The sequence below is a fragment of the Salvelinus fontinalis genome, chromosome 1 (genome assembly GCF_029448725.1).
Source record: "Salvelinus fontinalis isolate EN_2023a chromosome 1, ASM2944872v1, whole genome shotgun sequence".
In the NCBI taxonomy this organism is placed as follows: Eukaryota; Metazoa; Chordata; class Actinopteri; order Salmoniformes; family Salmonidae; genus Salvelinus; species Salvelinus fontinalis.
The window spans coordinates 17,371,062-17,383,699 of NC_074665.1; the positions used below are offsets into that span (position 1 = coordinate 17,371,062).

The 12,638-nt window shown below is 43.6% G+C and overlaps 1 protein-coding gene across 2 annotated transcripts in view; it reads right to left on the reverse strand.

Annotated features, from left to right (window-relative positions):
• Positions 1-290: 290 nt before the first annotated feature.
• The window catches only part of LOC129824954 (protein phosphatase 1B-like), a 33,982-nt gene continuing 21,634 nt past the window's right edge, over positions 291-12,638 (reverse strand). For both annotated transcript variants that reach the window (XM_055884580.1, XM_055884668.1), the window contains exons 5-8: positions 4,594-4,711; positions 4,227-4,338; positions 4,055-4,112; positions 291-2,201 (exon numbers count right to left, since the gene is read on the reverse strand). In XM_055884580.1, the coding sequence (XP_055740555.1) occupies positions 2,178-2,201; positions 4,055-4,112; positions 4,227-4,338; positions 4,594-4,711 (312 nt within the window). In that variant the 3' untranslated portion in view covers positions 291-2,177. The remainder of the gene's footprint in view (positions 2,202-4,054; positions 4,113-4,226; positions 4,339-4,593; positions 4,712-12,638) is intronic.

Below are 12,638 nucleotides of genomic sequence, written 5' to 3' on the forward strand. Positions count from 1 at the left end.
ACAAAATTAAACAACTCCCCCACAAAAATACACAAACGGCCCATAATCCCCTAATCCAGCTCAGATTAAGAACACCTTAAAAGATGTGATTTCAATTGGAGATTATGGTGAAATGATGATTGAGAAACAGAGGGTATTTGGGGGGGGGGGGGGTGGTCTGCAGTTTGATTCTCCCTGAAGTGTACACTCCATTGTCCCTCCATGAGGAGGCGTGAGTGTCCACTTCCAGGAAAATAAGTGAAAATTTGAACGCACATAAATAGGGTAAAGTAAACACACTACCCAGAGACTGTGGCCACTGGTCCTTGGCAGGTATTTTATTTCATATATAGATGCTTTCTGTAATCAAATGTGAGTGCAATCAAACAGCAAAAACAAAACATGACCGATGTAGTCCGAACCAGGAACACAGGGTTAACACTGGGACTCGACCTGGGTTAAAAGGTACATGCCACAATTTGACGTCGTCATACAGTGAGGGCAGCACTCTGCTTTAAAGAGAACAGCAACAGAATATTAAGTGTCAGTTTTGGCAGAGTTTAATTGTGTAACCAGGAAGTTGCCCTGCAGTGTATGGTGACGTCACATTGCGGGGTGCACCTTTAAAACTAGAAGCCTGGGGGCCAACTGAGTCTACCAGAGGGTATGTCGTCACAAAGCAGGATCAAATGTTTAGGTAACGTTCCTAAATATTCTCTAAATCCATATTTCCTAGTTTAAAAAAAGAGACAGATTTGAATTCAACTTCAGCTTTTGTAATAATTTGTCAAATAAACAGCTACGTGTGACTGTTGATCAAAGTGACCAGGTTAACTATTGATCCTGCTTTGATCGGGGGGCGGGGAAGAGCGGCAGGGCGTGAGACAGCGGGGTCTAGGAGAGGTCTGTTTTAGACACAGCAGGTCCAACAGTGACAGCCCTACTCCCGCCCTCCCTCAGTCCAGCCAGTGACATCACACAGGATGATATCTTCACACAAAACCCACCCCCTCAGAATCCACCATTGTGAGCCCATTCCCACCCGAGAGAAGAGAGCCTTATAGTCCTCTGCTGAATCCCAAACCAGTCCCTTGCCTCTACCAACTCACTGAGGTCCCTCCATTGTCACACTTGCTGACAAAAGAGGCTGATTTTCAGCACAACGAAGTGATCAATGAACCCCATCACACATGACTTGCATGATATTCTAATTGAGAAATGTCCCATTGTTTCAATATATAGTGTAAAACATAGTAAATTGAACATTTAATTTGGAAGGTATTATAATTCATTAAGTCAGACCAACAAATGTATGTGACAAATTGTGAAAATGCGTGCCTAATTATGAAATTACACTAACTCCAAAACATGTCGTGGTGGGTGTCGGTACACTACTTTTCTGTGAAGTATCAAAGTGTAACAGAGGGTCGAATTAGCCCCTAATCCCACAATATTCACTCCCTCAGCTTTGGGAAACGTGTGCACATGGCTGGCACGAACGCGCAAATCTAGTGCCGAGGGGGAAGGAACTGGTTTGGGATTCCACTTTCTCTCCTCCTTCCTTTATCTGACAGCAAACAAGAGGGAAAAAACATCACAAATCTCCATCCATCAGCAGGAGCCAATCAGAGGCAGTCAGGTGGGATCAGTTTTAACCAATAACTGTCCAGTAGCGGTGGAGTTTTGCAGAGGGGGTAGTATAACCATCAACATGTAGCACGTGGACCCTCCTCTGAGTGTGTGTGTGTGTGTGTGTGTGTGGTACATGCATGTGCAGGGTGTGGTGTGTAAGGTTGAAGGGTGTGTGTGTGTGTGTTCGGGTCCAAGACAAGAGCCAGATTGAACCAGTCTGGTTCCTGGTCCCCACCTCAAAGCTTTCTTTCACACACATACACAAATACACCTCAGGTCCTCATGTCCGTGTGTAGTCGGGTGATCAATGTCAACAACATCAACAAAAAAAAGAATAAAACACCAGAAAACCTGGAAGGTAAAAACCATCTTCTACCCTCCTGACGTTTCATCAGTCCTTAAAACCGCCTCCAAAAACACACTCCTCCCAGGTAACAGCAGAGCGTGTGTGTGTGGGTTCGTCCTCACACACATGCACGTCGTCCACTGGGCGTGTGGAGGAGGCAACTCCCCCTCTGGGTGGCTAGACCAATCACAGGAGGAGACCGGGGTCGCCGCTACCACGACTACCAGTGGTCCTCCAGATCACACTGAGAGAAAGAGGGGGACAGAGAGAAGGTGTTTATGAGGTGGCATAGGAAATACAATATAAATCTGATGTTATTTATGTACTGATGTTGAGAAGTGTGTGTGTGGATCAGGAGCTAAGAATATGAGGGGTCGAAATGTGGGTCAATAGGTGGGATGAGTCGATCTTGGACTCATCTGACGGTGGCCTACTGAAAGGCCGGCTGTGTCTCAATTCTCATACTAGGCTACATCCCATTTAATAGGATTTTTGTCAAGAATATAACATTTGTACTGAGTATGCTAGAAATGCCAGGATGCCATGTAATAGGAATTCACTGTACACTATTCAGCACGTGAAGAGCCATTTGACCCACAATGGAATGTTTACAGGCAAAAGTGTTTCTATAATCAGAACAGAAAGACTGTCAGACACCGACCAAATCTGACAGACAAGAGACAAACCAAATCAGATACAGATCTTAGTATGATTATTAAATCAAATCACTTTTATTATTTTATTTGTTCACAAAATCGCTGTATGGAATAGATTCAGCCCCCCCCATAGCCTTTTTACAAGTGAGGACTGGCAAAATGTCCTCAGTTCTCTCAATTTTAGTTCGTTTACGATTCTTGTGAGGACTTCTGGTACTCAGACGTATAGTAAAACGTATAGTAAAACCATCATTTTGTGCCTTGTTGCCCTCATGTACTAAGTGCCATATTCTGAGATAAATACAAGTCAGTATTTAGAAATACAACAATGATAAGGGACACACTTTTTGAAAAGCAAGTATCTTAAAAACTTCTGTATTTTGAACTTTGCATTCTTTTAGAACATTGTATTTTCCTACATTTTGAAGTAGAACTTACAGTACTGAAGTGGACACACATCTCAACACACATTCTACCAAATACACACACTGGCACGCACGGCCAACCAGACAGACAGGCAAGACAGACACAGACAGGTCGTTTATGGGAACTTGTGCTTATATAAATGCCAGTCCAATAGAGGAGCGAACTCCTCTCACTCAGTCGGGTAGAGGTCCATACATGATCGGCCCCTAGACTTAGACCACTCATCTTTCTATCTGTCCCATTATGGTGTCTGAGAGCACGGATGGGGGGGGCTGGTTGGTCGAGGTCTGCAGCTAGAGGATCTAGTTGGACGAACTCTTTCGGAGCCGCCGGAGGATCTGGTTGGTCGATGTCTGCCAGAGCAGCTCGAGGGGCCGTGTCTTTGGTTCTCTCTGCGTCCCGGGGGGGGGTCTGGCATCTCGACGACGGCGGGTTAAGGTCGGGGAGGGCGATGGGGAGTCAGGGAGGTCATCTGCGGTAAAGGAGGAGGATTCCTCACGTGTGGGCTGTATTTCCTCCAGCACCGAGCGATACTGCCCCCGGTGGTGCAGGCGGAAATGACGCGCACTTACGCACGCACACGAACGCTTCTCACACCATACTAGCCCTACCCCTGTGGCCAGCTACCCGTAGTGACATCGTCTTTGTCCAGTGAGGAGAGGAGAAGCCACCAGTGCCTTCCAATACCCCACTACGAGTCCCAACTCCCAAAACACAGACACAGTATGGACAGACTAGACTACGCCATATAGCTAGTTCCTGTTCTTAAGACGTCCTGGACTTTGGTGGTATTTTCTAAAAGGTTTGGACATGGCAGGAACATCAGGGAGCAGTTTTCATGTCATGTGAAACAAAGTCTTGACTCTGGATAAAATACTCCATTTTGATCACGCTTGGTAATCGAAGGTCCTCGAAGCCCATTCACACTCCGGCCCAGAGGGTGGCGCTGTTGTGACTGGGCTGGAGTGGGTAATTGTGGAGGTGGGAGGTCATGGGTCAAAGGAGAGTTACTCACCCCTTCCTCTTCTCTGTGTGGGTTCAGCCTGCTGTACACCGCCTCGATCACACTGCGTCTGAATACACACACAGATTATACATTATCGTTTGTGTGCATTAGTGAAGATTGATCTGAAAAGAAAATGGACAATGAAGTACATTTCTTCAGTGTGCGTGTGTGTAATATTTACTTGCTGGCCAGGCCTCCTCCAGGAGGTAGGTTGGGGATGTTCTCAGAGGCAATGTACCTCAGAACAGACACCAGGTCAGGAACCCCCTCTTCTCCACAGCCACCCAGCAAGTCTATGGACAGACACAGGGTTAAAGTGGAAACAGAAAGATGGACAGCCGGTTGCCTTTGAACAGATTCTACATGTTGAATCGGCGCAAACAGCCATTGCTCGTGGCTCGCTAAAACACACCGCAGAGACAGCTAGCGATAGGGCAGCTGGCTAAAACACACTGCAGAGACAGCTAGCGATAGGGCAGCCACTCTGCTTTTAGCTGTTCTTCGGTGCAGTGTGTCCAAGCTCTCTGAGAGGATGTGCGTGTTCTCACCCTCTACACGTGTCTCCAGGTATTTGTCCAGTTCCTCCTCTTTCTTCAGAGCTTGTTCAGACACCTTGGGAGCTCCCGGTAAAGTCACCAACACCACACTCATGTTATCCCTACTGCCCTGGACACACACACAGAGACAGAGGGTTAGAACGTCAATTAAAATCGTATAGGTCACATGTGCTGTATACAACAGGTGTTGATCTTACTGTGAAACGCTTACTTACAAGCCCTTAACCAACAATGCAGAAAATAAAAATGAAGAAAATATTTACTAAGTAAAAAGAAAGTAACAATAAAATAACAATAACGAGGCTATATACAGGGGGTACTGAGTCAATGTGCGGGGGTACAGATTAGTCGAGGTAATATGTACAATTGAAGTCAGAAGTTTACATACACTTAGGTTGGAGTCATTAAAACTCGTTTCTCAACCACTCCACAAATTTCTTGTTAACTTCTTATGGCTGCAAGTGAGTATTGAGTAGCTTGGATGAAAGGTGCCCAGAGTAAACGGCCTGCTCCTCAGTCATAGTTGCTAATATATGCATATTATTAATAGTATTGGATAGAAAACACTCTGAAGTTTCTAAAACTGTTTGAATTATATATGTGAGTATAACAGAACTCATATGGCAGGCAAAAACCTGAGAAAAAAATCCAAACAGGAAGTGGAAATTCTGAGGCTGGTCGATTTTCAACCAAGATACTATTGAAATCACAGCGAGATATGGATGAGTTTGCACTTCCTATGGCTTCCACTAGATGTCAACAGTCTGTAGAACCTTGTCTGATGCCTCTACTGTGAAGGGGGGCCGAATGAGAGGGGAATTAGTCAGGTCTGCCATGACCTGACCATGCTCTGACCATGCGCGTTCAAATGAGGAAGCTTTGATCCGTTGCTCATCTGAAGTCAATGTAATTCTCCGGTTGGAACGTTATTCAAGATTTGTTAAAAACATTCTAAAGATTGATTCATTACATCGTTTGACATGTTTCTACTGACTGTTACGGAACTTTTGGACATTTCGTCAGGTTTAAGTGAACGCGCTTCCTGACGTTGGATTTGTTTACCAAACACGCTACAGAAGTAGCTATTTGGACTTTAAAAAATAGACATTACCAAACATTTCTTGTGGGAGTCCATTCCAACGAAGATCAGCAAAGGTAAGTGAAGATTTTTAATGCTTTTTATGAGTTTTGTTGACTGCACAATTTGGCGGGTAAACGGTATGGCTTGCTTTTGTGGCTGAATGCTGTTCTCAGATTATTGAATATTGTGTTTTGCCGTAAAGCTTTTTGAAATCTGACACAGCGGTTGCATTAAGAACAAGTGTATATTTAATTCTATGTAAAACATGCATCTTTCATCAAAGTTTATGATGAGTATTTATGTTATTTGACGTGGCTCTCTGCAATTTCTCCGGATATTTGAGGCATTTCTGAACATGGCGCCAATGTAAACTGAGGTTTTTGGATATAAATATGAACTTTTTCGAACAAAACATATGTATTGTGTAACATGAAGTCCTATGAGTGTCATCTGATGAAGATCATCAAAGGTTAGGGATTCATTTTATCTCTATTTGTGCTTTTTGTGACTCCTCTCTTTGGCTGGAAAAATGGCAGAATTTCTGTGAGTTGGTGGTGACCTTACATAATCGTTTGTGGTGCTTTCGCTGAAAAGCCTATTTGAAATCGGACACTTTGGTGGGATTAACAACAAGATCACCTTTAAAATGGTATAAGATACATGTATGTTTCAACTGTTCAACTGTTCTGCCTGCGGCTATGGAACCCTGTCCCAGACCTGCTGTTTTCAACTCTCTAGAGACTGCAGGAGCGGTAGAGATACTCATAATGATCTGCTATGAAAAGACAACTGACATTTACTCCTGAGGTGCTGACTTGCTGCACCCTTGACAACTACTGTGATTATTATTATTTGACCATGCTGGTAATTTATGAACATTTGAACATCTTGGCCATGTTCTGTTATAATCTCCACCCGGCACAGCCAGAAGAGGGCTGGCCACCCCTCATAGCCTGGTGCCTCTAGGTTTCTTCCTAGGTTTTGGCCTTTCTAGGGAGTTTTTCCTAGCCACCTCTTCACCTGCATTCCTTGCTGTTTGGGGTTTTAGGCTGGGTTTCTGTACAGCACTTCGAGATATTAGCTGATGTACGAAGGGCCATATAAATACATTTTAAATGTTTGAGGAATTTTAATTATGAGATTTGTTTGAATTTGGCGCCCTGCACTTTCACTGGCTGTTGTCATATCATCCCGTTAATGGGATTACAGCCATAAGAAGTTAAAACTATAGTTTTGGCAAGTCTGTTAGAACATCTACTTTTTTGACATCACTTGACACAAGTCATTTTTCCAACAATTGTTTACAGACAGATTATTTCACATATAATTCACTGCATCACAATTCCAGTGGGTCAGAAGTTTACATACACTAAGTTGACTGTGCCTTTAAACAGCTTGGAAAATTCAAGAAAATTATGTCATGGCTTTAGAAGCTTATGATAGGCTAATTGACATCATTTGAGTCAATTGGAGGTTTACCTGTGGATGTATTTCAAGGCCTACCTTCAAACTCAGTGCCTCTTTGCTAGGTAGCAAACTCTGGCTAGCTAGCTAATGTTAGCATCGCTAGCAAATGACTACTTTGCTTGATATCATGGGAAAATCAAAAGTAATCAGCCAAGACCTCATGAAAAAAAAATTTGACCTCCACAAGTCTGGTTCATCCTTGGGAGCAATTTCCAAACGCCTGAAGGTACCACGTTCATCTGTACAAACTACAGTACGCAAGTATAAACACCAAGGGACCAATCCCAAGCAAATCAATCCCAGAACAGCAGCAAAGGACCTTGTGAAGATGCTGGAGGAAACAGGTACAAAAGTATCTATATCCACAGTAAAACAAGTCCTATATCGACATAACCTGAAAGGACGCTCAGCAAGGAAGAAGCCACTGATCCAAAACCACCATAAAAAAGCCGGACCACGGTTTTCAACTGCAGATGTGGACAAAGATCGTAGTTTTTGGAGAAATGTCCTCTGGTCTGATGAAACAAAAATAGAACTGTTTGGCCATAATGACCACCTTTGTTTGGAGGAAAAAGGAGGAGGCTTGCAAACCAAAGAACACCATCCCAACCGTGAAGCACGGGGGTTGCAGCATCATGTTGTGGGGGTGCTTTGCTGCAGGAGGGACTGGTGCACTTCACAAAATAGATGGCATCATGAGGCAGGAAAATTATGTGGATATATTGAAGCAACATCTCAAGACATCAGTCAGGAAGTTAAAGCTTGGTCGCAGATGGGTCTTCCAAATAGACAATGACCCCAAAGCATACTTCCAAAGTTGTGGCAAAATGGCTTAACTTCTTGCAACTATAGGGGGTGCTGTTTCGCATTAGCATAATTTGCTCTACAGATTAAACTGCCTAGTACTCAATTCTTGCTCGTACAATATGCATATTATTGTTATTATTGGATAGAAAACACTAGTTTCTATAGCCGTTTGAATTATGTCTCTGAGTGGAACAGAACTCATTCTACAGCACTTTTCCTCCCAGTGAGTGAGTTTTCAGAACTCTTGGCCTCTGGTTCCAGATCAGTTTTAAAGCCACTGTAAATCCTATGAGGATACAAACACTGCCCACGCCTTCCTCTAGATGTCAGTAAGTGGTGACAATTTGAATGGAGTCGATTGCGCAATCATGGCCTCTATAAATGACAAAATACCGGAAGTACCGTTCTTTTGGACTCTGCGCTCAACGCAAGAAGGATATCTGACTGGCCTTTTTCCAAGCCTTGGTTTAGCCAGTAATATAGCGTCGGTCATGTTTTTACTCGTTATAGGTGTTAGAAACATCATAAGGTAGTTAATTTAAACCGTTTTATAGCAATTTATATCCGTTTAGTGCGATTTTGAGGCATTTCTATGTGATGCTCTTTGAAGAGCCGGGCACGTTTCGGGGTCCCGGTCGAACGTTAGTGGGCATTGACGGACAGAGGGCATCTTTCGACCAAAAGAAGATTAGACCCAAGAAAGGATACATTGCCCAAGAATCTGATGGAAGATCACCTCAAAGTAAGAAATATTTAAGATGATAAATCGTTCTGTCGAAAAATTTTAAACGCATATTCCGCCATTTTGTTTGGCATAGCTTCGCTTGGCGAACCCTGTATTGCAGGGTAAGGATAATTTTAGAAATGTAATTCGGCGATTGCATTGAACTAATTTGTCTTTCGATAGCTGTCCAACTTATATTTTTTTAGTCAAGTTTATGAATAGATATCCATGAGACAAGATCACTGTGAAAGATGGCGACCGACATTTTCAGGCTAGTTTTGCTAGTATTGTCATTGTATAACCACGTTTTTTTATGGCTAAATATGCACATTTTCGAACAAACTCTATATGTATGTTGTAATATGATGTTACAGGAGTGTCATCTGAAGAATTCTGAGAAGGTTAGTGAAAAAATTAATATATTTTGGCGATGATAACGATATCGCTCTCTTTGGCTTGAATCAATGGTCGGGTAACGTTTGCATATGTGGTATGCTAATATAACGATTTGTGTTTTTCGCCGTAAAACACTTAGAAAATCTGAAATGTTGTCTGAATTCACAAGATCTGTGTCTTTCCATTGCTATGTGCTGTGTATTTTTAAGAAATGTTTTATGATGAGTAGATTGGTAATACAAGTTGCTCTCTGTAGTAATTCTAGGAGCTTTGGTGAGATTTGTGATGGTGGCTGCAATGGCAAACTATGATTTATACCTGAAATATGCACATTTTTCTAACAAAACCTATCCTATACCATAAATGTTATCAGACTGTCATCTGATGAGGTTTTTTCTTGGTTAGTGGCTATCAATATCTTAGTTTAGCCGAATTGGTGATAGCTACTGGTGGAGAGAGAAAATGGTGGACAAAGAAAAATGGCTTTTGCTAACGTGGTTAGCTAATAGATTTACATATTTTGTCTTCCCTGTAAAACATTTTAAAAATCTGAAATGGTGGCTTTATTCACAGGATCTGTATCTTTCATTATGTGTCTTGGACTTGTGATTTAATGATATTTAGATGCTACTATTTAATTGTGACGCTATGCTAGCGATGCTAATCAGTGTGGGGGGGTGCTCCCGGACCCGGGGTAGAGGCTCGTGAAAGGTTAAGGACAACAAAGTCAAGGTATTGGAGTGGCCATCACAAAGCCCTGACCTCAATCCTGTAAAAAAATTGTGAGCAGAACTGAAAAAGCGCGTGCGAGCAAGGAGGCCTACAAACCTGACTCCGTTACACCAGCTCTGTCAGGAGGAATGGGCCGCTTGTGGAAGGCTACCCAAAACAATTGACTCAAGTTAAAAAAATAAATAAGGCAATGCTACCAAATACTAAATGAGTGAATAAACTTCTGACCCACTGGGAATGTGATGAAATAAATAAAAGCTGGAATAAGTCTCTACTATAATTCTATTATTTCACATTTTAAAAAATAAAGTGGTGACCCTAACTGACCTAAGACAGTACATTTTTACTAGGATTAAATGTCAGGAATTGTAAAAGAAACAAGGTTTAAATGTATTTGGCTAAGGTGTGTGTAAACTTCTGACTTCAACTGTACATGTAGTTAGAAGTAAAGTGAATACGCATTGATAATAAACACAGTAGCGTAAAAGAAACGGGGGGGCGGGTATTTGAGTAACTGTTCAGCAGTCTTATGGCTTGGGGTAGAAGCTGTTAAGAAGCGTTTTGGACCTATACTTGGCACTCCAGTACCACTTCCCATGCGGTAGCAGAGAGAAGTCTGACTTGCGTGGCTGGAGACTCACAATTTTTAGGGCCTTCCTCTGACACCGCCTGGTATAGAGGTCCTGGATGGCAGGAAGCTTGGCCAAAGTGAAGTACTGGGCCGTGCGCACTACCCTCTGTAGGGCTTTGCGGTCGGATGCTGAGCAGTTGCCATACCAAGCGTTAATGCAACCACTCAGGATGCTCTCGATTGTGCAGCTATATAACTTTAAGGATCCATGCCAAATCTTTTCAGTCTCCTGAGGGGGAATGGGCGTTGTCGTGCCCTCTTCATGACTGTCTTGGTGTGTTTGAACCATGATAGTTTGTTGGGGATGTGGACACCAAGCTCTAGACTTGCTCCACTACAGCCCCATTGTGCTTGGCCACGTAGTCGCGGGTGAACAGGGACTACAGGAGGGTCCCCAAAGTTGAGGATCAGCATGGCAGATGTGTAGCCTACCCTTACCACCTGGGGGTGGCCCATCAAGAAGTCCGGGATCCAGTTGCAGAGTGAGATTTGTCGCGGGGTCCTTAGCTTATTGATGAGTTGAGGGCACTATGGTGTTGAACGCTGAACGCTGAACTGTAGTCAATGAACAGTACACCTAGGTGTTCCTTTTGTCGTGGTAGGAAAGGGCAGTGTGGAGGGCAATATAGATTGCATCATCTGTGGATCTGTTGGGGCAGTATGCGAATAGGAGTGGGCCTAGGGTTTCTGGGATGATTGTGTTGATGTGAGCCATGACCAGCCTTTCAAAGCACTTCATGGCTACAGACATGAGTGCTACAGATCGGTAGTCATTTAGGCAGGTGACCTTAGCATTCTTGGGTACAGGGACAATGGTGTACTACTTGAGACATGTAAGTATTACAGACTCGGTCAGTGAGTTTGAAAACGTCAGTGAAGACACTTGCCAATTGGTCAACACATGTTCCGAGTACACGTCCTGGTAATCCATCTGGCCCTGCAGCCTTGTGAATATTGACCTGTTTCAAGGTCTTACTCACATCGGCTATGGAGTGCTTGATCACACAGTCGTCCGCACCAGCTGGTGCTCTAATGCATGCTTCGGTTTCACTTGCCTCAAAGCGCACATAGAAATCATTTAAGTCGTCTGGTAGTCTCGTGTCACTGGGCAGCTCACGGCTGGGCTTCCCATTGTAGTCCATAATAGTTTGCAAGCCCTGCCACATCCGACAAGCGTCAGAGCCGGTGTAGTAAGATTCAATCTTAGCCTGTTTGATGGTTCGTCGGCGGGCATAGCAGGATTTCTTTGAAGCGTCCGGGTTAGAGTCCCGCTCCATGAAAGCGGCAGCTCTACCCTTTAGCTCAATGCGGATGTTGCCTGTAATCCATGGCTTCTGGTTGGGGTATGCCCGTACGGTCACTGTGGGTGCAACGTCACCAATGTACTGATTGATGAAGCCGTGACTGATGTGGTATACTCAATGCCATTGGATGAATCCTGGGGGCGGCTGGTAGCCTAGTGGTTAGAGCGTTGGACTTGTAACCGAAAGGTAAAGGTAAAAAGGTAAAAAATCTGTCGTTCTGCCCCTGAACAAGGCCGTTAGCCCACTGTTCCTAGGCCATCATTGAAAATAAGTAATTGTTCTTAACGGACTTGCCTAGTTAAATAAAGGTAAAGTAAATATTCCAGTCTGTGCAAGCAAAACAGTCCTGTAGCTTAGCATCTGCGTCATCTGACCCCTTTCATATGGAGCGAGTCAACAGTATTTCCGGATTCAGTTTTTGTTTGTAAGCAGGAGGATAGACTTATGGTCATTTGCCAAATGGAGGGCGAAGGAGAGATTTGTATGCATCTCTGTGTGTGGAGTAAAGGTGGTCTACTGATTTTTTTTATCCTCTAGTTCACAGGTGTCAAACTCATTCCACGGGGGGCCGAGTGTCTGCGGGTTTTCGCTCCTCCCTTGTACTTGATTGATGAATTAACATCACTAATTAGTTAGGAACTCCCCACACCTGGTTGTCTAGGGCTTTATTGAAAGGAAAAACCAAAAACCTGCAGACACTAGGCCCTCCGTGGAATGAGTTTGACACCCCTGATCTAGTTGCACATGTTACATGCTGGCAGAAATGAGGTAAAACAGATTTAAGTTTTCCTGCATTAAAATCCACCACCTCTCATTTTACCAGGGGTAGCTACCCTGTCTTGCCAATGCACGGAAAACCCAGCCAACTGTATATTATCCATGTCATCGTTCAGC